The sequence below is a fragment of the Manis pentadactyla genome, chromosome 4 (assembly GCF_030020395.1).
Source record: "Manis pentadactyla isolate mManPen7 chromosome 4, mManPen7.hap1, whole genome shotgun sequence".
Taxonomy (NCBI): Eukaryota; Metazoa; Chordata; class Mammalia; order Pholidota; family Manidae; genus Manis; species Manis pentadactyla.
This window is the reverse complement of record NC_080022.1, coordinates 140,770,142-140,794,837: the sequence shown is the minus strand read 5'-3', so window position 1 is coordinate 140,794,837 and position 24,696 is coordinate 140,770,142. Positions and strand designations below refer to the sequence as shown.

Genomic DNA, 24,696 nt, shown 5'->3' with positions numbered 1-24,696 from the left:
AGCCAGGACAATCATAGTCCTCCTCCTTCTGTCTGAAGAACTGCTCCCTTCCTCTGAAGTCAGAGAGGCAGGAGCAACCTCCAGATCCATCTGAGTTCCTGATCCCTTTAGACCCCAGGAACTGGCATTTCCCTTCCACTCCCAAACCCCCTAAGAATTAACTGCTCAGCTGCTGCTAGTGAGCCTTTTGGGAAGAGGCCGGGAAGGATCCAGGACACCAGCATGCTCCGGGGACAGCCACAGAGATGGTACCGGCCCAGCACAGCCAGAGTTTGGGAAATGAGTCACATTCTGTGCAGGCGAGGGAAGAACCATGGAATGGCAAATGTGCGCACATTCACGCGTGTGTGTGCGCGCACGTGCGTATGTGTGTCCCAGTGAGTCAGCGTGCCCCTGCCCCATACAACTCTTCCTGCCAATGAATGTGCCGTGTTCTCATAGCTGTGCTTGGCCAGGCTCGCCCACCCAGCAAAAGCCTGGGATCTGCCGTCCCTTCAGGAATGCAGGGTTAGGAAATGAGAAACAGGGTTCTTGTCCAAGAGAAATTTTTTTATTATTATTTTTCTCTCTCAATTGGATTCAGTGTTTCTTGCTTCTCACATACATCTTCTTTGATGGGGAATTCAGTTTTGTGCAAAGAGCAAAGGAGATGGTGCCTGCCCAGGCCCTGGCCAGCATCACGGCCAACCTTGACCAGAGCCCCTGTCCCCTGTCTGGGCTGGCCTGCTCCATTCCCTGCACGTCCCTGCTCCTGAGCAGAGTCTAGCCCCCAGCTGCTGGCTGTCCCCAGGCATCTTCAGAAAGGCCAGGAGGGATGGGGCCTCCATAACGCAGAAGTGCCTGAGATGGTTCTTGAAATGCCCTCTTTGTTCCCTTTCTGCTAAGGCCACCTGATGCTTTCCCTCCTGCCACCCTACACAGGACCCTTGCTGGGATGCCCATCAAAGGGCCTCCAGGAGAAATGCAGCAGCTGAGCCGTGCTGGAGGCCTGGGCTCATGCCCAGAGTCTCCCTGGCCTTTCCAGACCATCACTGGCAAAACATTGCCCAGCCTGTTGGACTAACACTGTGGATTCTGCCTCACCCATCAGCTTAAAAGACCTAAAGTCCCTTCCTTCCCCTTCTCCATTCAGCCTGTCTCCAGGGCCTGGCTTCCTGCTGCCAACAGCTACTATAGTGGGGGTGATGGGGTGCTCTGGGGTGGCAGACAGGCTTGTTTGCATATAAAAAACAAGGTGATGCTCTAAATAAGAATATTGGTCCCCTGAAGTGATTGTCACCTCCCCTTTTCCCTGACCCTCCCCACTGAGTCTTTGCCCCAGGGCCTGGCAATCCCACATCACACATGGACTATCGTCATCAGGTTGGGACTCTATACAAAAATCTTGTCTCTTTTCTTGCTAGAAACCACCAATACAATCCTCAGTTGAGCAGGTATGGTTTTCCATATAGTTTATAAACATGAAAAGACATACAGTTTGGTAAGGAAGTGGGAGGGGACCTGTGCATTTGTGTGTGTGACTATACATATATATGTAGAGAGTATGTATATATATAAGTGGACATAGTTATAAAACTGCACCTCCTGTGAGAACCTCATTGCATGTGATGAAGTTCTAAATTTCAGCCTCTGATGATCTTTCCTTTGGTAATTGGTTCTTGGAGCCCAGCAGTTGGGCCTGGGTCTGCCAGGGTTGCCTGAGACATCAGGAATGAGAGGCTTTAGTTACCCCCAAGGGAGGGACTGAAGGTGGCACATGGTGGGATTCAGGGCAGGTTGACTAAGTGACCTCAGGCAAGAGCCCAGATGCCAGCTGCTCGTGTGCTCCCAGATAGCAGGTCCACCCAGCCTCTTGAGTGAGCCTCGTCTGTTCTGAGTCCTGCCTCCTCCAGGAATGTCAGGGGCCCTTCAGACCTCTCCAAATGACCAGGATTCCACACAGCCCAGCTTCCATGTGCACTGTCCCATTGCTGCTAATGAAGGATTCACTCTGCGTGCCTTGCCGGATGGATGCTGTCCGTGGGTGCTCGGTTGGGGCTGGCTGGAGCAGCTGGGTGTGATGTGCTAAACCCCTCCCACTTGGGGCTGTACACTTTGGGTTTATAATCCACCCGGCAGGGCCCAGACAGCAGCCAAAGCCTTTACCGGCCTTTGCCTGAAATCCAGCAGCTCCTCCACTTGTAAAAAAAAAGAAAAGAAATTCTGTTCCTTGGTGGACATGTGGCAGTGCTGGGAGCTGGCACCCTGGGTCCTCAGCGGAGAGTGACCGCCAGCCCCAGTATCCAGGCCAGAAGAGAGGCCCCCAGGGAAGTGCCCGAGGAGGCCTGCTGCACCCCGCTAGGGGCACGAATGGGGGTCCTGCGGGCACATTTGCCCTTCCTTTTGGGCCGTGCCGTGGGCATGATGTCAAAGCCGAACTTGTGCTGGTAGTCTGGGGCATAGTCCTGCAGCTCGGGGGCCAGCTTCCCAGTGCCTGCCTTGGAGACCTGGTTGCGGTTCCTGTGGCTGGTGCAGTTCTTGCCTGGCTTCCTGTAGCCTGGCCGATGGCCGTGGGGGTGGCCCTTGTCCCTGGCGGGGCTGTGGGGTGGCTGGTGTTCCTTTCGGGCAGCCCTGTCTGTGGTGGTGAGCGTGTGTGACTTGATCTGGTGCGGGGACGCTGGCCCCGTGCAGTTCCGGAAGTCCTCGGCCCTCAGCATCTTCAGGTCCTGACCTTGCCGCAGCTCCGGGGACACGCAGGGGACGGCAGAACTGGAGCCTCGGAACTTCCGCAGCCATTCCCACAGGGAGCGTGCCCGGCAGCCACAGTCCCAGGCATTCCCGTTGAGGCGGAGGAATTCCAGGGCCCCCAGGGGTGCCAGGCAGTCGCCCTGCAGCTCCGAGAGACTGTTATTGAAGAGAAAGAGGGTGGTCAGCCTGCGGAGGTCGTGGAAAGCCTTGTGGTGGACCCACTGCAGCTGGTTCTCGTGCAGCAGCAGCCGGTCCAGGTTCACCAGCCCCCGGAAGGTGTTTTGGCCCAGGCTCCACAGCTTGTTGCCATGGAGAAACAGGTGGCTGAGGTTGACCAGGTCCACAAAGATGTCGTCCTGGAGGTACTCGATGTAGTTGTCCTGCAGATAGAGATACTGCAGGCTGTGCAAGCCGCTGAAGATGCCTGCCGGCAGGGCACCAAGCCCACACTTATAGAGGTAGAGGGCGTGGAGCTTCACCAGGCCCTGGAAGGTCTCCGGCGCCAGCGTCCGCAGCCGCCGGTTGTCGCCGAGGTCCAGCTCCTCCAAGTGTACGAAGCCCTCGAAGGTGCTGGGGTCGATGAAGGTGATATTGTTGGAGTAGATCCACAGGGTGACCAGAGCGGGGCTGAAGTGGCCCTGCTGGAGGAAGGTGATGCGGTTGTTCTGCAGGAAGACGCGCTCGCTGTCCTCCGGGATGCCCACAGGGATGGCAGCGAAGCCGTGCGCCTGGCAGCTGACGGTCATGGGCGCCGGGTAGCACACGCAGTCCCGCGGGCAGCCGCCGCCCAGGGGCAGCTCCCCAGCCAGCAGCAGCAGGAGGAGCTCCACGCAGCGCCCTGGAGGGAGAGAGCACAGCCGGGTCAGGGCCGCGGGCATGCGGGCGGATCTTGCTGATGCCGGCAGGCCCCGGGGAGGGAGGCAGGGGTCAGGCCCCCTCCGGGGTGAGCTAGCGCTCCCTACGCCTTGGCCCCCCCACCCACCTCTACTGGGGCTTCTTCCCTTAGCCTGGGCCGCGGGGTGAGCTAGGGACCTGCCCCATCCTCCCGGGCCACGCTGAGGGGTGGGGGCGGGTGTCACACCCGTGGACACCGCAGCCAACCTCTGGTTCCCATCGCAGCTTTGCCACTTAGCCAGCTGTTAACCGTGTGAATAGAGAGTGGTGCAGTTTCCTGTTCTAACAAAGTAAATATATGGAGGCCAGAGTACTCTTTTTATTTAAACTATTCCCGATAATTGGCAGAGCATGCATGCAAAACACCAACGCTCATCTCAAAAGATGTCTCATTTACAGGGCCTTCCAAGTCCTCAAATATGCGACGCACCTCTGTGCCTCGGTTTCCTCATTTCTAAATATTACTAGCTGTCCCTCGCAGTACCATGAGGGTGTACTGAGAGGCCACCTGTGTGAAGGACTTGAGGGGCACCGGGGCTGACAGGCTGCCCCCATTCTCCACCGTCTGGCTCCTCCCCAATCCCAGCCTGGCTTGAAGCTCCTAGGCTGTGGCTGCAAACCAGGCCTTGCCTCATGACTGTCCAGAGCATTTCCTCTGTAGCTTCCCTCTAATTGGGCATTAATTAGGCATTCGTTAATGGATCCTTAAAATAATTTATTTTCGGATGTGTCCAGCCTGTGGTTGGATAATAGCCCCATGCTCATTATCGGAGCAGCCTCATTATGGACGATCATCATTACCTGCCTTTTTCAGGGTCGCAGCTGCCCCAGGCGGCCTGACAGTCGCGCCAGTGTTCAGGGGACAGGCTCCAGGCCGGTAGACCCCCGTCCCTCAGGGCTAGGCGACTATCTCATCTCTGGCCGGGTGGCCGCCTCCCCTTTCCTCCCAGCAGGGCCTCTTCAGCCCAGCTGATGCTTTCTGCTGCCAGCTGTGCCCAGAGCTTGCAGAACCAACCTTCCTGGCCACTCTTGGGCAGGCCCTGATCCCAGCCTCACCCTGGCTGCTCGGCCAGGCTCCCAGGTCTACTGCTGCCCCAGCCGCCTGGCCAGGCCCAAGCAGCCTCACCTCCACTGCCACCCCTCATTCCTGGCAGAAACAGCACTGTAAGTGACAGCTCCCAGCTGTTGGGAGTTATGGGCTCCCAGAGAGTGGCAGCTGCTTCCAGTCCCCCTGTAATCACCCGTCTTCGACCGAACATTTCCAACACGTAAAAATTATCGCACATGATTTGGTTTTTGCATAATTGGGTTGATTGCGATTTCAGAGCAATTATGACCTCAGTGGTGGTGGCGGCGGTGCAGCTGTGAGGACCCTTTCTGGGCTGGTCCATGCTCTGTGTAGCCCCTGCAGTACCTTCAAGTCATGAAGCCCACTGGACAGCACACAGGCCAGGCCCGAGGCTGGTGCCTCTTAGCCTCAGTCTCCCCCTCTGTAACAGGTGTAGGAGATGATTGCTGCGCCGGTGTTCCTCACATGGAGGATCAGGTCTGACCTCCAGCCTCTGACTTGTCTGGCCAGGGGTTCCAGATCCACAGTGTGAGGGGATAGGACCCTGGACCCCAAGCCCCAGCTGCTTCTCGGGGAACCTGCCCTCTGCCTTGAGCCTCCAACATCCAGGGCTGGGAGGAGGGCCCAACCCACACTGGCTGCACCCTCCTCAGCGCGCACTCCCTTTCCCTTCTCTCAGCTGAGAAGGTGCTGTCCAGGTGCTGTCTTTCAGGAACCCTGCCCCAGGGAGGCGGTCCTGCCTGGCCACCTGAGTTGCCCAGGGTGCCCTTCTAGCTCAAGAGCATTCACAATGCTCACTGCAATGAAGGGGACAGGGCCACGGCCACAAACCTGTGCATGTGGGACAGCCACTGCTGCATGAGACCACTGGGGGTCCTGCGAAGAAAAAGCCTTTTCTGTCCCTTAAATCTGGCAGCAGGCAGATGCCGTGGGGGACAGGGGTGAGCTGTGGCAGGCTCAACGCTAATCCCCCTCGACATTTGTGCAGCTTACAGAGCTTACAAAGAGCTTCTGCTCGAGCTCCTCTGATCCCCAGAACCACTCTGTTTGGTGGGGGTGAGGGTTCTTCTGCCCCCGGCCCTGGGGTGGGGGCAGATGGCCTTTCTGCCTGCTGAGGTGGCTCTGAGATGGAGTTCCCCGAAATGGTCCTCAGAGAAGCTAGGGGGCTCCACAGAGAGCTGCACCCCTCTCACAAATAGGTATCCCCAGGGGGCACTGGGGCACAAGGAAAACCAGGCAAAAACCCTGGTTTGGGGGAAAAAGTCACTTGCCAAAAAATGTAGGCATGGGCTTAGTAGCCTGTGTAGGAACACATTTCGGCAGGTGGGAGGGGTCAGAGAGCAGGGGGTGAAGTGAAGGCTGGGACCCAGGGCAGGAGCCACTGCACCCTTCCTCTGAGAGACCTCAGCTCTGCATCCTTCAGTACTTCCCCGATGCCAGGGGACTCAGCCCGGAAGCTGCCCTTGCAGTTACCCCTGTCCCCTTCCACTGGGCACTGTGGTGGGTGGGTCTCAGCTAAATCTGCTTCTTCACGCTGGAAACTGGTTCCATCTCCAAGGTCCTGATCAGCACCCCCCCGCCCCCCCACACAGCCAAACCTAACCACCTCTGGCACCCCTGCCAGAGCCAGTAGGTGCCCAGCCCTGGACTGTCACTCTGCTGGGTTTCTTCCTGCATTGCTGCCGTGCCTCCTGCATCCCCTCCCAGTGTGCCCCTGGGAGCCCAATCGGCTGATTGCCTGATTAATGTACTAACAATGAGGCTGGTACCTTTGCTGTGCATTTTAAGATTGCAAATTAGCAGCAATCTAAGTCTCGGAGGAGGAGCCTTGCACCCTCTCCCAACAGCCTTCTTGGTCCCCTCCTGGGTGGGGCCTGGGGTTGCTCTGCCTGGGGTGGGGGTGGGGCTGAAGAAAGCAAGCTGGGCCTCCCCTGTGCCCACCTCACTGAGGCTCTCCTCCTCCAGGGCCTTGCACCCAACAGACTGCTCTGCTACTCCCAGACCTCCTGGCCTCTCACACATCTGAGCTCACCTGCATCTCCACAGTCTCATTTGTTCATTCCTCCACTCAACACTTGCCACCAGAGTTCTGGAGTGTCCAAGATGCCAGGGAAGGGAAGGGCCCAGAGATGAACTGGGCAGGTCCTCATGGATTCACTAACAGATTAGGGGGTCTCACAATACCAGGCAGTTCTTCCAGGTGCCAGGGCCCAGAGTAGGCACCTAGGGGTGTGTGTGCATGTAGGTGAAGCTCAGGGAAGGACCCTACCTCCCCTGTGCCACCTCCTCCACAAAGCCCTCTGATCCCCTGCCAGCACAGAGGATGCGCAGTGAAGGAGAGCTGGTATGGTTTACATGTCCTCCTTCCTGCAAACCGCAAAACCCATCACCTGTGGGCAGGGATCTATGGGGCAGGGGTGCCTGAGCATGGGCAGGCATGCCACCCAGTTCATTCAGCAGCCCCAGGTGTGCTTATGAATGGTCCTGTGGGGCCTGGACCTGATGGGATTGGTGGGAAGGGCATGTCAAATAGAGGGCATAGCATGTGCAAAGACACTGCAGTGAGGAAGCAGCCCCCTGATCCCCCCTCTCAGCCTCTAAACAGCCAGAGCTCCTAAAGAGGCTGTAACACCAGCTTAGCTGGGCTGGCAGAATCCAGGGCTGGGGAGGCTAGAGAGCTCCCCACTGCGACCGGCACTTAGAGGGTGCCTGCTCTAATTCTAGGCCAGATGGCCCATGTGACAGGGCTCTGTAGCTTGCCTGCCCCTAGAAGCAGGAAATTAGCTAACCAAGGAGGCCCCATCCTAAAGAGTAGGCCAGGTTCTCTACATGGAATCCTCATAGCACCCCTGGGGGTGTTGCTTCATCTTGCAGGGGAAGACAGGAGGCACACAGAAATAGCTGGCCAAGGCTGCACAGCTGGCGAGCAGAGCAGTGGAAGGGGCCTCCCAAGTGACTCCTAATCTGGGAGCCCCACATGGCATGGGGCAGCAAGGCAGCCTCATCCAAGCCCTCCCTGGCCCCAAGGTCTCAGGTCTCATCCCCACCTGAGTCCGGCACCTGCTGGCACCAAACGGGCTGCCTTCCCTACCCTGCTCAGGGACAGCCCTACCGACTGGCATCCCTGGGGCCCCCAGGCAGGCCTCTGGGACTCTCTGAAGCTTAGAGACTAGTTCACCATGTGGTCAATCCCTCTGGCTCCACAGGCCGCCCTCCTTCTGCACAAGGCTGAGCTCCTCCCCTCCTCCCTGCTCGGCTTCGCCAGATGCTCCTCTGTAAGCCAATCGATGCTAACCCAGTGGGTCTGCTGGTCGGATAACAGCCTCAGGCTAGGCAGCTGTGCTCACGGAGCTACTGGCGCCTCAGGCCACTTGGCCATGTCCCTCCAGGCTGCGCCCAAGCTCAGGCTACTTCCTACTGGGCGTCCCCCAACCCCAGCCTGGCCCAACCCTGCCGACAAGGATGGCAGCCAGGAGAGAGCTGGGCTTCCCTCCTTAGCCCCATTGCCAGACATGGGGATTGGCAGGATGGCCATGGCTCCCTGTCCCGCTGCATGCAATAGCAGGACCAGCACAGGCTTTGCCGTCATAGACCTCGGTCCCAGGTTACAACTTCAGTGAGTCCCCTTGCTTGTGTGAGCCTCATTTCCTCACCTGTCAAATGGGTACAACCCTTAAGAGCTCCAGCCTGGCCCCCTCTCTCTGCAGATGTCTGTATCTACTTGCCTCCCCCATATCTCCATCTGTCACATGAAATCTGTCCAAAGCTGACCCACAGCCCTCCCCCCATAAGCCTCCTCCATGTGCACCTCCTCCATCTCAGGTGAAGGCGGCACCTTCGTCCCCTCTGCTCAGGCCCCAAACCTCAGAGGCATACTGGCTCCCCTCTCTCTCCCTTCACACCCAATCCGATGGAAGTCCTGTTGGCTCCACTTCAGAACTTGCCCAGAATACACCCACCGCTCATAGCCACCACTCCGGTCTGGGCCACCGTCACCTCCGGACTGTCGCACAGCTTGCCAGGGAGTCCCCACATCCCCACCTTTGCCTTGTCTTTCCTAACACAGCAGAGATCTGAGTCAGCCCGCAGCTCCTCTGTCCAGCCCCTCCTGGCTCCTGAGCTCGGTAAGAGCCTCCAGCCTTCACCCAGCCCTGGGGGCCCCTCTCCTCCCCACGTCCCCCCAGCCTTACTCCTCCTGCTCCTCTCTCGAGGGCTGGGCACGTCCTGCGTCCAGCCTTTTGCAGGAGCTGCTGGCTCTGCTTGGAGCATTTTCTAGGATACCCGCAGGGCCCTTGCCCTCCTCACCATTCAGATCTCCCCATGTCCCCCTCTCAGTGAGGCTGTGCCCAGCAGCCTGTTTTTTTTTTAATTTTTTATTAAGGTATGATTGATATACACTCTTATGAAGGTTTCACACAAAAAAATGTGATTACTACATTTACCCATATTATCAAGTCCCCATCCATACCCCAATGCAGTCACTGTCCATCGGTGCAGCAAGTTGCCAGAGATCCACTACGTCCCTTCTCTGTGCTACACTGTCTTCCCCGTGACCCCCCTACCACACCCTGTGTACTAAACATAATACCCTTCAGTCCCCTTCTTCCTCCCTCCCCACCCGCCCTCCCTCACCCCTCCCCTTAGGTAACCACTACTCCCTTCTTAGAGTCTCTGAGTCTCCTGCCATTTTGTTCCTTCAGTTTTGCTTCATTGTTATACTCCACAAATGAGGGAAATCATTTGGCACTTGTCTTTCTCCACCTGGCTTATTTCACTGAGCATAATGTCCTCCAGCTCCATCCATGTTGTTGCAAATGGTAGGATTTGTTTCTTTCTTATGGCTGAATAGTATTCCATTGTGTATATGTACCACCTCTTCTTCATCCATTCATCTACTGATGGACGCTTAGGTCCAGCAGCCTATTTTAAATGGGTCCCTTCTTTGTTTGACTTTTCCCCGTAACATTCACCCACTTCTTATAAAGTATTTATTTATCTTGTTTATTTTCTGTCTCTCCCTGCTGAGTGTCAACTTCATGAGGCCAGTGGTTTTGTCTGGTGTGTTCCCTGCTGCACCTCCAGGGCCCAGAACTGTGCCTGGCACAGAGGAGATGCTCAAGAAGAAAACCCGAGGCTCATCGTAAGTGCTCAATAAACATAGTGGTTCTTATTAGGCCTGAGGCCTCTGGGGTGAGAGCAGAGATGCAGCCTTGGCTGTCTCCTGGGGCCCCTTGCCCATCACAGGGTGACAGATGGTGAGGAGAGCTCTGGGAGGGAGGATATAGACCAGGCCTGCTAGGGCTCTGAGGCAGGGTGGCCAAGGGGGTTTTTCCTGGGTTTCCCAGATGTGGAACTTTCAGTGCTAAAACCAGAAAGTTCCTGAAACAAACCAGGACAAGTTAGTCACCCTACCAGTCTGAGATGCAGGCCTGAGCCTAGGCAGAGCCTGTGTGTTCATCTGTGTGTGTGTACATGCCACATGCACAATTGCATGCATGTTTCTGAGTTTCATATGCACATGCATATGTAAGTACATGTTTGTCTCGAGACCAGTGAGGGGGCTGGTAGCCAGGCCCCTTCATCCTGCAGCATCCTGGAATTCCATCTCTAAGAGGGGGCAGGGCGCTCTTGAGATTGCACAGCCCTGAGCCTGTGATGTCCCCTCTTATCTCGGTGCTCACTCTGGCCTAGCCTTTAGCTCCTGCTCTCCTCCTGACATGCTGAATTACGCACCCACTCCAGGATCACTCTCAGCTGGGAAGTGGGTGGCCCCTTATTGGAATAACCTTTCAGTTTTCATCTGCTGCAGCTAGTCCCCTGAGCAGGCCTGGCCAGGGACACTGCTAATTGGGCTGCCGAGCTCTCAGGGGGCCTTGCGGAAGCAACTTTGGGCTCCCCTACCCTCTGTCGGTCTGTGTCTACCACCCCTCACCGCAAGATTCCTGCGTGCTGGCAGGGGTGCTAGAGCTGGCACAGCGGCTCTGTACTCAGGTCCTGCCTGGGCTGGGGACCAACACCGGTAGCAGCACATTTCAGCTGGGCAACCTCGGGCAGGGCAGCAAAGGTCTGAGGCCTCAATGTCTTAGTCCAGTCACTGGGAGTCAGAGCCCCTGCCTGGGTGCAAAGACTCAGTGAGGGGTGCCTCGGAACTGTAGCAAGAGCAGGCCACAGGGCAGGTGCTCCCAAGGGTGATGATTGTTACTACTCATGTTGCTAAAGGAGCTGCTGCTCACTCTCCCCAACCTGCAGTGGACCCCAGCTCTCTCTCCACCCACCTTGGGGCCCCCAGTCCCCACAGGCCTCCCAGATGGACCTGACAGATTAGACACTGGGTCAGAGCTCAAGCCTGGGTTCAAGTTCCCTGCCAAGCCTTGGCAGCCCCCAGGGCACAGCAGGTGGGGAGGAGGTCTTGACATCACTACTTGGCCCTCTGTCCCAATCCACCCACCCCCGTCGGGAGCTGCCAGCTCCCTGCAGGAAGCCCAGGGCACATGGGTTCTACCTCTACCTCTAGAAGCTCTCCCAGGGCTCATAAAATGTGTCCCAAGTCACTCAAACTTGCTCCTCGGTTTGGGGGTCCCAGAACCTAGGCTGTGGCAGCCCACCCCAGGTCTGAGGGCCAAGGTCCTCTGAAAGCCAGTCTTTCCCCCGATGAGTTTAAGAAGGCCCTGGTTCCTGCTTCTTCCCTCTGAGCTCTGTGGATCCAGCTGTCCCCCGAGAAAACCACAGCACACTGTGGGCCACCTGCACCCAAGCAGGCCTACTGAAACCAGGATGGTGTCTCAGGTATGTTTATAGGTGGCAGAGCGACCTCTGCGACACCTCAGGGCAAGTGTCTGTTGAGAGGCCCCTGACGGGGTGTGAAAGACAGGGAGTGGGGTGGGGGTCTCCCCAGTCCCGAAGGCCCTGGCACTGGGTGACACAGAGCAGGGGATGGTACCCAGCCTTTGACACGCAGGCACAAAACTCTCTACCCAGAGCCCCTGTTCCCAGCCCAGGAACAGCGTTCCTTCCTTGCCATCAGGAAAGGCTTTCAGAACTTGCATTGGGGTGCTGATCACCCCACTGTGAATCTGTCCCCTGACTCCTTCATTCACATAAGGAAATCTCTGTGCTTGGAGCTGCAACAGTAAGCGAATGGCTTCTTCCCTCACAGAGCCTACATTCCAGAGGGTGGTAAGCACTGGGGACACAGGAGGGGCGTTAAGAGTGAGGCGCAAGGGGGGCCGGCATTAGCCTGTATGCTTGTGCAGAGCCTCTCTGAGCAGGGTCCCCAGAGTTGAAGCCTACAGGCTCAGAAGGAGCCAGAGAGCAGCCTTCCAGGCAGAGGGGCAGGAGATGCAGTCGGAAGGCAGGAGCCAGGCCTTGTAGGGCCTTAAGAGCCTCCATGAAGAGTTTGGATTGAATTCTGGGTTTGGTGAGAAGCCTCAGTTGCCTGAAGTAGGAGAGGCATGACTGGATTTGGGGGGCTGCTGCCGGAGCATACACTGGGAGGAGCTAGAGAAGAGGCAGGTAGGCCTGCGGCCATCACTGGGAGAGTCGTGGGGGCCTGGCAGGGTAGGGCCATAGGGGCAGAGAGCAGTGGGCAGATGAGAAATGGCCAGGGTGTGGAACAGACAGGACACACAGGTGGACCAGCCTGGAGTGGGGAGTGGGAGGCCCAGGGGGTGGCACCAAGAGGATGAGGGTGCAGTGAGACAGGAGGAGCCTACAAAACAGCCGTAGGGGCCACCAAAGGCTCAATTTAGGACACAGTCTGGGAAGCCGTTTAGAGATGTTCAGTTAGAGGCAGCTGGATGCACAGAACTGGAGCCCAAAGGTGAGAAGCGTGTTGGGGGTCGTGGGGATAGAGATGGTACGTGAGTCCGTGGGACTGGATGAGGTCGCCTAGGAGAGTCAGAAAGAAGACACAAGACTGAGGCTCTAGGGACACATCAATTCTGAAGGTGAGTAAAGGAGAAAGAGTGGCCAGTGAGGTCAGAGGAAAGCCAAGAAGTGTGGTGTGACTGAAGCCGAGAGTATTTCAGGAGGATGGAGGGCTCAGGCACAACGAGGACTGCTCAGAGTTTACGTGAGGATGCAGAAGTGTTCGGTGGATTTGGCAACTTGGAGGTGATGGGTGATCTAGAAAGTTCACTTCTGGTAGAAAGGTGGGAGCAACAGGCGTGCTGGACGGGGATGAAGAGTGGAGGGAGGGAGGGAGGGGAGACAGCACCGTATCCGTCAGCGCAGGCAGGGACATGCTGACATAAGGGGCTCCAGAGTCTCAGAGGCCCTCAACAGCAGAGGCTGTTTCCTCGCTCAGGCAGGACAACTGAGGCTGTGCTCAGGGAAGGGGTGGAGGGTGCATCCTCCACTCAGAACACTGCCTGTTGCACCAGAGGACCTGGCCAGCTACTGGCACTTACGGGTTTTGTTTCAAGCAACACACGTCACTCCTGCTCACGTTTCACTGGTCAGAGGAAGTTGCACGGCCCAGCCTGTCCTCAGTGGGATAGGGAAGAATACTTCTGGGGGCATCAGGGAGCAGCATTTGTGAGCACCACTCAGTCAGGAAGCTTTGCTGTAAAGGGGGCACAGAAACAGGTTCACAGAGGTTGTTTGTTTTTTAAGATGGAAGAAACTAGAGCCTGTTTGTAAGCTCATGAACATGATTCAGGTGGAGAGAGGGAGAAATGGATACAGGAGTGAGAGGACCAAAGAGATGGAAATCCAGTGCTCCTGGAAGGGACACCTACTGTGCCGTAACAGGAGGGAACATGGTCTGCGCAGGCGAGAGGATGGACTTAGGCTCTGAGCACTTCTATTTTCTCCATGAAGTTAAGAGGGGTCATCAGCTGAGAGTGAAGTTAGGGAAGCTGGGGACAGTTTGAGGAAAAAGCAGACAGACTGAAAACAGGGATTCCGTGTGGTGGAGATCAAGCTAGCCGAATCCCATGAGGGGCTTTGGTGGACAAGGGCGGAGAAGGCGTTTGCAGACAGGTTTCCAATGCCCTCAGCCCAGCCTCCATCCAACCTCACCTCTTACTGGACTGTTGGGGTTCTTTGGCTCCGTCCAGTGACATCTCTCATTCCACTCCCTGCTGACAGGGCATTAGCTTAGCAAATACTGACTCCACCCCCTCCTCTGGGCAGGCACCATGCCAGGGAGGCTCTGGGGACCACAGACCCAGTTCCTGGCTTCCGTGAGCTGACAGTCTTCCCCACATGCATTCAGGGGAGTGTGCTGTAGGCATGTGTCACTCTTTTTGGCCACCAGCTCCTCCACCCTCTTCCTGTGTTTGCCACATCTAAGTTTACATTTCCATAAACTTCCCTCCCTGTGGAAGCTGAAAGGTCAAGCCCTCAGTTCCCCAGACTTTCTTTCAGATTGGGCAAGGCCATACCCCATACTCTGAAGTGAGAGATTGTGGTGCAGGTAAGAGGGGCCCAGCGAGGCAACAGGGCAGTGGCTGTGGCGGGAACACTGGAGGACAAGCTGGGGGTGTCTTTCCCTTCATCTGTCGGTGGAGCCCCCACTCTCTTGGAGATTTTGTGAGTTACCCAATAGACTTTAAATAAATCTGCTTATTTAAATTAGTCAAGGCTGTATGTCTGTTGCTTGCAAATAAGGGACTGAGGTGAGCCCCCCCCAACCCCAGCTGAGTGTGGCTGGCCCTGCTCCTGCCCTTCCCGCTCCGCCCCACCCACCTCAGCTCCGCAGCTTCTGCTGGTGGAACCAGCTTCCCATGTTCCCTGGGGGCAGGGGTGGGGTGGGGTGGGGACCACCCCTTCCCCACTGCAGGTGATTTGGGGCAGGGCTTTCAATCAAAGTGGTCAGTTAGACTCTCCCCAAGGAATTTCAACCTGACCCAAAGCAGAGGGACTCCACCGGTGCTGTTTCATTCTGCTGGAGGTGACCAAGAACAGTGCCCAGTAGTTCCTTCTACCAAGACCCCAGAGCCACCCTGGTTCTTTTCTGCCCTAGAGCTGGCTTTTCAGCTTCTCCTTTGGGTCCCATTTTCTTTCTGTGGAGGTCCACCCAGCACCCTTCTCTCTGGCTCTCTGTAAGCTAGTCAGGCAGCCATGTGCTCCAGAGGGGCTGGGCTCCTGCCCAGTGGGCGTGCTCCTGAAAAGGGACACAAGGAAGGGACATCCTCTTATCCTGCCTGAGTGTGGTTGCGGGAGGATGAGATGCATGGGGTGCATCTTTCAGCCACTAGGGGACCAGTCTAAAGGCCGGAGCCAGCTCCCTGAGGACTACAGAGCAAAAAGATGGAGAAGCCTGCATCCATAAAGACCTTATTGAGCCAATGAGTCAACGAGTTCTGGGATCCCCAAACTTCTTGTTATAGGACATGATAAATCTTGTTTTAGCCATTTTGAGTTGGGTTTTCAGTTGCTTACAGCTGAAAATCTGCCTTCCAGTGAGTTCCTCTTTTGCTTAGTCAGCCAGACTAGATTTCTTTTGCTTACAACCAAGGAAGTCTGACTTATGTACCTGGTAACCACATGACTCGCTCAGACAGGACCTGCTCCAGGAACCTTCCCTCTGGTTAGACCCTCCATCCTGCTCAGGCTGCCTCCTCTCAGGAGACTCCCCATGGCTTAAAGTCACCTGCCTCCATCCCCAGGGGTGTAGCCCTGCTGGGGTTTCCTGGGACATGGAGCTCATCCACACATGTCTGGTGAGTGAATGAATGAATGAATCAATGATTTAGCTGATATAATTCTGGCCTAAAGCAAAAAAAACAGGTACTTTAGTTAGCTGAAGTGGCCTTTTTTGTGGCTAAATGTTGATGTACAGTAAGTTTTAGCAGCCAGAGGACTCCAGGGTAGATACCTTATCCCTAAGACGCTAATGTTACCAGGCATTTCAGGGTTCACCTCACAGATCTTTCTCTGTTGACCCCTCTGCAGAATCTCTCCTAACTGTTCACTTAAGACATCCTACAGGCAAGCTTCAAATGTAGGCATGGTATTCTGTGCCTTAAACTGAGCAGTGGTCTCAGGGATGTTAATTTTCTTATTCTTTATACCTTATACATACTATATTTTGAAGCATACATGTACTATTTAATAAAAGAAATCACACACAAAAAAAGAAAAAATTGCACTGCAGGGTCTACCTAAGATAATTAGGTCCCAGGTCTTGACCACCCTCCTCCTCCCTGCTGGCCTGGGGCCTGCATTTCCCAGGGTGGCCCCCTCCAGCCAGCCATCAGCACGTGCCAGCCTCTGACCCCAGGTCAGGGAGCTGAGGCCCGTGTAGCGCTCAGCACGGGCTTCCTGGTGTGTGTGGTCCCCAAATCCTATTCTCCCTGATAAGGTTTTTCTTTCAAGTCACTTGTCATCATTTACTTTAATTTAAAAACAATAGTTGCCAATTGCAGAGAATGAGAAAAAGTATAGAAGTAAAATAGGAAGCAAAATCATCACCATCCCATTACCCTTGACAACCATCAACAGTGCCTTGCTCTACCTTCTTTCCATACTTCATTTATGTAGATATATATAAAATTTAAATAAAAAATTTATTTACAGTAATAAAATTGGGATCATGTTACATATGCAGCTGTGTGTGCTGTGTTTTCTACCTAACTTAGACCATTTATTCTTTCGGCAGGTTTCCAGGTGCCTTCGTCTGTGAGGTGCTACACTAAGGTGGCCACAGGGAGCCCAGCAGGGCAGAGTGACCACCCTCCAGGAGAGTCCTGGATGGGGAAACAGATGCTCATCAATGGTCATGTCCGTATATAATTGCACCCAGGAAGGAGGAGTACAGAGAGATCTAGGTAGCTGTGAGAACCGTGGCCTCCCCAGTTGATGGGCATGGGAAGGCTGGGAGAGTCTTAAGATTGAGGACTCCACTGAGGGGTGGGGATTCCAGGCAGAGGGAACAGCATATGCTGGGGGATGAGGCCAGAGGCAACACACGGTTAAGTGACAAAAGAACAAGGTGGTGACAGGAATGATTTTTATAGACTGCAGAGTATCTACTGTATGGTCAGACTGTAATTTATTTGTCTGTGGAACACTTAGATTGTTGCTCATTTTTCACTATTATGAATTATCATGGCAAAATTGGTAACATTAGTTGCCTCCTGGGAGAGCTACTGAGAGCTCCAGGCCTGGGGAGAGCAGTTCACTATATACCTGTCAGAAACCTTTGGTTTATTACTATGTGAATGTTCTTACGATTCTTTTAAGAGTCAGTTAAAGTAAATAATGTTGGAGTGAACATCCTCGTGCATAAGGGTTTGTCCAAATTTCTCATCCTTTTCCTAAATCAGACTCATTGAGCCAGTATTCTTGATGCATGATGACAAGTCACCTTCCAGAAAGTTTGGCCCACAGGGCCTTAAGTTCTACACCCAGAAAATCACCAGCCATGGGAGCTTTCAGAGACTTGACCCTTCCTCTGTTTGCCTTCCCCAGGAGCTACTCAGAAGAGACAAAGCTGGGTGTCTCACACAAAGAGATCTCTGGGGTGGGGACACAAAGGACACAACTGTGTATGGAATCCCTCCTGTGTGCCAGACACCCCCACACTGGGGCATCCACATGCACTCAGTGAATGTTCTCCCCAAAATTATTACGAAGGTATTAATAGCCCCATTTTACAGTTGAGAAAGATATAGCTCAACAGAGTGCGGCAATTTGCGCAAGTTGGAGCCAGGATTCAAACCAAGATTGACCCGGCATCAGATCTCTCCTTGGAGGCAACTGCCGCCTTGGCGACCCTCGCCCAGTCTCTCCCCGTCCAGCACCCAACAGGCAGCTCATCACCTCCCATGAACTGGGTCCTCACTCCCTTGCCAACAACTTCATCCCTCCCTGTCTTCATTATTTGTTTCCTCTCCTGGAGCTTCACACTCATGAGGCTGGGGAAATGGACAAGGCAGATGGGAAATCAAGTGGAAATTCTGTGTAATACCATCGTCTGTATCACAAAACTTGTCTCAAGTGCCAGCCCCAGGGATTTGCTGGAGTTGGTGCGACAGAGGTGGGGTTGAAGGTCAGATTAAATTGGACTAGCAACCCCAGGGGGATACTTGAAAGAGGTTGCTAAAGAAAGCATTTCCGGCAGGAACGCCAGGCAGCTGAGGCGACAGCAGGCAGCGGTCGGGTCAAGACTGCTTGGAGGGTCTTGGTGGTGACAGGCCTGGGTTCACGCGTCCTCCCCCGGAAACCTGAAATAGTGCCTTTTTCCCCTAATAATGAGTTGGTATAAAAATGGATCTTGAATAAAATTGTCTGCAGTTTTCAAATTTCAAACTGCATTAGTCAAAATACATCAAATTTCCGTGTACTGACTTACCACCTGCTCAAAATCTGATCCTTTTTCAGCTGGAATATATTGGAATATGAATCACCTCCTGAGAGGAAAAAGGGAAAAGAAACGGAGAGAAGTCCCTCTCAAAACGTGCTGGTGGGTGAGCTGGAATCCCGCGTGCCTTGGGCTCCCTCCGCCGTCCCCCGACGACGGTGCCCGGGGAGGCCAGGCCCGCAGCCATTCCCACCTGCGTCCAGATTTCTAGTTCAAACCCCTCTGCTCTGGGCAGGCTGTGCCGCACGGTGCGCAACGGCACCATTTCAAGTTGTCCAGCCTTTAATAAGCATTTATTGTGTGCTGGGCTCGCAGTCTCACTGGGGAGGCTTGTCTGTAATTGCACTGCTAAATCCAGTAGTGACTTCTTTGTCCTCATCTACCCACCCTCTTAGCAGCAGTGGACACCGTCGGCCCTCCCTTCTGGAAACACTTCCTTCTCTTCGCACCAGAGCTAAGGCTCTGCCATTTCTTCTGCCGCGGGCTGGCTGCTCTCCGGGGTCAGGCTCCCCCGCCTTCGCACATCCTGACTCCCAGGCTCAGTCCCGGCACCTTCTCCTCCACAGCCACACCTATGCCCAGGGGCACTCACCCAGGCCTGGGCTTTAAACACCGTCTCCACGAGGCTGAAGACCAGAAGGGTGTCTCGGTCCTGAGCTCCAGACCCTCCCACCGGACCGCCCACGTGGCATCACCGCAGGGATGTCCGGTAAGCGGCTCGAAGTCAGTGTGTCCCGTGTCCCGAAGGAGTTCCCTCCACCTTCCCCACCTCAGTAACCGACTCCATCCTTCTGGCTGCTCCAGCTGAGAATGTAGACGCCATTCTATACTCCACCCTTTCCTTTGTTCTCTTTCTCTTTAATCTATCAAGTCCCATTGGTTCTACCTTCAAAATATATCCCAAATCTTCAAATCCCAAATCTGTCCACATCAGTCCATCTGCACTGCCCGCTGCCCCCAGGCCACTGTCACCCTAACAGGTCTCCTTGCTTTCCTGGCAGCCCCATCACCACCACGGCCACAAGGATCTTCCAGACTGTAAGTGCTATCACCTTACTTTGCCGCTTGAACTCTGCCAGTGGTTTTCCCAGTGCAACAGAATGAAATACAAACTCCTTACCAACCCACAGCATCCTCCTGATGGCCCCCACTGCCTCTGCAGCCCCATCCTGCACCCCTCTCCTGATCTCCAGCTGCACTTCCTGTTCCTCCACCACATCTAGCTTATTCTTGCCTTGGCAGTTTTGTTATGTTTTATGGCAAAATGCACATAACATAAAATGTACCATTTTAACCATTTTAAAGCATACAATTTGATGGCATTTAGTACATTCGGTGTTATACACCATCACCAATATTTAGTTCTAGAACATTCTTATCATCCCAAAGGGAAACCCCATACCCATTAGCAGTCACTCCCCATTCTTCCTCCCTCCCAGCCCCCGGCAACCATTAATCTGCTTTCTGTCTCTGTGGATTTATCTATTCTAGAGATTTCATGCAAATAGGATCATACAGTATGTTTGCCTTGGAGTTTAGCACCGACTATTCCTGCATGAACCCTTCTGCCCCAGGCCCTTGCAGGAACACCTCCTTCTTAGCATGTAGGACTCAGCTTAAGCACCGCCTCCCTCTCTAAAGCAGATGCCCCCATCCATCCACCCCAGTCACTTTTGATTACATAAGTACCCTGCTCTATTTCTCTCTTAGCACTTCACACTCTCTAAGAGTATGTCAGCTAATTATTTGTTGACATGTTTATTGTCTTTCTCCTTGTCTTCTTGCTCCCGGAGATGTCCTCAGCCCCCAGGACAGTGCCAGGCACCTAGGAGGCACTCAGCAGTTATCTGTGGATTGACCCAAGTGCACCATCGGCTCTGTGATAGAGCATCCACAATGCTGTGCAGCAGCACAGCCGGGAAGGTGGAGGAGGCACAGCAGGAGGGCAACTTCTGAGGGGGAGCAGAGGTTCTGCTGGCATTCAAGGGGCAAGAGGGAGAGCATTCGGGTGGCAGGAACCACGTGGTCAAAGGGCTGGAGGCAGGGAGAGAGCATGTCCAGTTTGAAGTCGTACGCTGTCTTCTCTCAAGTTTCAGTTTGTTCCCTGATTGTCTCACTAGACTCTCATGGAAAAGAGATGCAATATATGTCTGGGATTGGCATTTGGGTTTGATACAAGATATAAGGTACTGACAGGAAAGAAGGGATACAATCTTTTCTGTTCTGTTTCTTCTCCCCTGACCTCGGTCCTAGCATGTGCTGGACACCCCACCCCAACCCCAACCCCCAGACACAAAGGAAAACAGACTGGTTCCAAGTTTTTTGATTTTGAGTCATCCTGCAACCACCTGTAAGAAACTGGGAAGGTGGGAGGGAGGGCAGGATGGTCTATGTTATAGACAACTGTCAACTGTGGTTTGAGGATCCCAGGAGGGGCAGACCTGGAATGGGCCCATGCAGTCCTTTCTGGCCTTATCTTTCTGGGCTGAGCCACCAGCCCCCATGGGCACTGGACTGTCTGTGAGCCTAGTGCCTTCACTTCTGGTGATCAGGCTTGGCTCATCCAGGCCCTGTGGCTCTGGGAGTCCAGCTGAGCTCCCAGGAGAAGCCCTTCCCCAAAGCTGGGAGACTCAGGGCAAATTCAATTGTGTGCAAGGCAGGAACCATTAGCCTGTCTGTGGACGTGGTCCCCACCCCCCTCCCCTCCCCTCTGCCAGCCAGGCCTGTCCAGCCAGCCTCTGCCAGATCCCAGCTTCCCACCACTCAAGGGCACCTGCTGCCCCTGGGCTGTCCCAGCCTCCTCTGTCCCTTGGTGTCCTAGAGCTCCCATCCCTCCTGCCTCTAGTTAGGATTAGAGTGTATTTTGAGCTGAGAAGGAAAACAAATCCTTGGGGAATCTTCCCCCTCCGTGGAGGCAAGCCTGGCGCTTGGCCCGTACCACCCTCAAGCATCTGCGTGCAATCGCCCTCAGGAGTCCTAATGGGGAAGAGGCCCTGGAAGCAGGCGGGTCCATCAGAACAGAGAATCCTGTCCAGTGCAGAAGCAGCTACCCACACTGTGGCTTCTGAACATTAGAAGTGTGGCTATTTCAAAGACAGTATGAAAATGAATGCTTGCTATAGTGATTACATGTTGAAATTATACTATTTTGAATATATTGGGTTAATTTAAAATATTTTAAAATGAAGTTCTGTTGCTTTTTTACTTTCTGATGTGGCTACTAGAAAATTTAGCATACATGTGGCTCACATTTCTATTGGACAGAACTGGTCTTCCACGATGGGAACAGGCTCCAGGTGGGCACATTTTCTTGGCCCCATGGACTTCCTCCTTGCCCTTTAGAGATAGAGCAACAGGAAAAGGGCTGAGCAGAGCCCTCCCAAAGGTGGTGCTACCTGGTGGAAACCAGTCCTGACATCCACTCAAAAGGCTCTTCCAGCACAGCTGGGAGATAGAAGCGTGACTGCCGCATAGGAGGATGCTCCCTGAAATGCTGAGGACAGCCCCCCAGGCAGGGACACGGCCTGGAGCAGAAAGTAGGGCTTTGCTGTCATTTACTCTTCCTCTGGCACAGCCCAGCTCGAGCACGTGCCAGGCACCAGGGCTGCCCAGGGCACTGCAGGTGTGGCTGTGGGCAGGACAGTCCTGACGGCTGCCACAGAGTGACTCATGTGCTCATAGGGGTGGCAGGCCCACACACAGCTCTCTGTGGCCCCGGGGAAGAGGGGCAGTGGCAAGAGTGTGCCCAGAAATTCAAGAAGGTGGCCCTGAGTAGACAGGGAACCCCCTGGGAAAGTTGGCAGATCCCCAACCTGGAATGCCACAGAGCTGAGAAGAAAGAGGAGAAGAAGAAAGAGGAGGGAGAAGAAAGAAAAGAATACAGAAGAAAGGAGAGAGAGAACTGAGAGAGAGAGAGAGAACACAAGAGCACAAAGAAAACAAGTGTTTACAGGGGGTGTGGGCTCCAGTGCCAGCACGGAGGAGGTCCCACCAGGAGAGGGTCTGAGCCACTGGAGAAAGGATGCGCAGAACGGGGCTGAAGAAGCCAGTTGGAGGTTTCCACCTGGGAATTGGGAGGGGCATGGGGCAGTAGGAGGCCACCCAGGGCACCGTGTTCTGGCTGAAACAGGGAGCTGTGGGTGGCACTACATGGGGACAAGCCAGCAGCTTGATGGAGAATGAGGGGCTATAAAGGGACAGGTGGGCAGACCGGGCTGGGGCCATGACTGGTCTCACTGTGTCTCAGCTCCAACAGCTCTCAGGAGCCCTCTGGATGATGCCCAGCGAGTTCCCGTGTTTACTGTGCAGGAGGGCTGGGAGCACCCCTGAGCAGATCTGGCTGACCCTCAAGGGCCTCAGGTCAGAGCTGGCCTGGGGCCTCTCCTGGTGGAGACTCCAGGCCACTCTCTGACCCAACCCCAGGCCTCATGGACACATGCCACTGTGGAGGACTGTGGCTTCTGTCCCCCTCAACCCCACAAAGGGACAACTTGTTTGTTTTCCTGCTTCAAAGCCCAGAGCACCCCTTTAGGCTCTCCACGAAAGCTCTTGCTTCCTGCTCAAGAACAGGCCCAGCTCTGTTTACGCAGCCAGGAAGAGGAACAAATCAGGGGCACCTCCAGAGCTAATGAATGATCAGAGCCTCCGGCTCAGGTCAGCAGCCCCACCAGCCTCCACGGTCCTCTGTGATGGCTCGTTATTCCAGTATTCCCAGGAGACAGATGGAATTTTTCTCCAACATCGCCTAATTACGTTCCAACTGTACGTGATACAGTAACACGTGTCCAAGGCGCACACACAAATCCCGAGGCCGAGAGGAGAGCATTCCCACAGAGGGTGCGGTGGGGAAGTTTTCACCTTGAGGGATGCATGGGGAGGCGTTACATGGGGACGCCCCAGGATGAGGCCCCCTCTCCTGTCAAGAGCAAGCCCCACCCTGGGTGACTGATAGAACTAGTCCTGCCGCCACAGAGAGCTAAGCAGGGAACTCCACAGGGAGGATTGCTGGGGAAGGGGTGCATGGAGGAACGTGCGCCCTAAGAGCCCGCCACAGGGATGGGAGGTCCTGATCACCCATCAACTTCTCCCTTCAGAAACTGGCATCCCACTCCTCCACACAGGCTCCCTGAGCTGACCACTCCCTGCCAAATGGAGCTCCTCAGCGGGTGCTCCGCCTGGCAGAGTCCCAGCTGGGAGGGAACTCTCTGTCTCTGGAGTCCTGTCTGTGTGGCCCCGAGTCCCGGGGACTGCCGGCACCCTCTGTCGGAGCCGAGGTGGGAGCTCCTGGACGACCCACTAGCTCCTTCATCCCCTCCCGTCCCTTCAGCCTCTGTCCTGTCACCCAGTGATGTCGCTGGAGCTGCCACAGCTCCCTGGCTCTCGGCTTCTCTCGCCTCAGCGCTGGGGCTGCCCAGGCATTCCTCTGTTCCGCCTCCACATCTCCCTCTCCCTTTCCCTAAGTGGCAGTTCCAAACCTTCCCCTCTCTCCCTAAATCCCACCCTTGGCCTCCAAGCTTGGCCTTTCACCTTCCCAGCATCCTCACCCATCCTCCCTGAGGCCCGCTCTGGTCCTGCCCTTGAACCTCTCTTCACACCAGGTTTCCATTCAAATGCCTATAGGGGCCAAAACGGCAACAGAAGGGAGAGCAGGGCAGGGGGCCCTGGGTTACCAGGCCTTCTCATTTTGTCAGAAGCTGGAAATCAGGATGTTTATATGCAATTGGTTGGCAGCAAATTCAGCAAAAAACAAAAAAACAAAACATTGTGTGGGCCAACAAGCCCCACCTGCAGCCAGGTTCCGCCTGAGGCCGTGGCTTCTGACAGCGGCCTCCCTGTCTGGTGTGGACCTCTCCATCTTCAGGTCCCGCCCTTGTTCTCTTCCCTCCCTCTGCCCACAGACGGCTTGTCTCTGCCACTGAACAACAAACCCCGCCTAACCAAATCTCCCTGCAGTTGCCGCCTCCCTCTTCCGGACAGGGGCAAACTGCTCGAAAGCTCTGTCTGCGCCCATCCCCCTTCAAGCCCCTACATTTGGATCCCCCCCTGCTTGAGCACAAACACCTTGCTTGTGCCCTAGCCCAAGTTTCCACACCCCATTTTGCCCCAACTGCTCTGGGGGACAGAGTGACCCTTGAAATCTCCCCCTCCCCGGTCTCCCTGACAGGGCTCTCCTGGGTGTCTCCCGCCTGGGCCCACTCTGGACACTGCTTCTAAGCCCGTCCCTCTTCCTCCTTCCCCCACGGTGTCTGCGGCTACCATGGCCCTTGCGAATTCACCCTCCTCTTACCTTTCTCCTCGCTCCAAATCCTGATTCTGATGACTCCCTACACATGTCCCCTGGGATTCCCGGGACTTTTCCTACTCAGCTTTCCCAAAACAAGCATCACCCCTCAGATCCCCTTCCCGTCTTCCTGGGTCACCTTCTCAGTGACCACCAGCTTCTTGGTCTGCAGAAACCCTGGATTCTGGATTCTCTTCTTCCCTTGAGCCCAGTTCACCACGTCTTGCAGCTTCTGTCTCTGAACGCTCTCCTGGTGGTACAGCCGCCTCCTTGCAAATCTCCCGCCTTCACCTGGCCCCCTCCATCTTCCCATCTGAAGAGTCTTCTTAAACTTGGCTCTGATTACATCACTCCAAATGTCTGTAAATCCTTCTTTCCGGAGAATGTCCCTGTCTGGTTCCCTGGGTCCTAAGCCCA

The 24,696-nt window shown here is 55.0% G+C and overlaps 1 protein-coding gene and 1 long non-coding RNA gene across 2 annotated transcripts in view; one reads left to right on the top strand and one right to left on the bottom strand.

The window, feature by feature from the left end:
• Nucleotides 1-528: 528 nt before the first annotated feature.
• The window catches only part of RTN4RL1 (reticulon 4 receptor like 1), a 63,494-nt gene continuing 39,326 nt past the window's right edge, over nucleotides 529-24,696 (bottom strand). Inside the window, exon 2 of the mRNA XM_036906168.2 lies at nucleotides 529-3,565. Coding sequence (XP_036762063.2) covers nucleotides 2,253-3,565 — 1,313 coding nt within the window. The 3' untranslated portion in view covers nucleotides 529-2,252. The remainder of the gene's footprint in view (nucleotides 3,566-24,696) is intronic.
• LOC118922905 (uncharacterized) lies at nucleotides 14,595-18,123 on the top strand. Its single transcript, XR_005028935.2, has 3 exons — nucleotides 14,595-15,357; nucleotides 16,296-16,464; nucleotides 18,020-18,123. It is a non-coding gene; the product is annotated as an uncharacterized LOC118922905 (long non-coding RNA).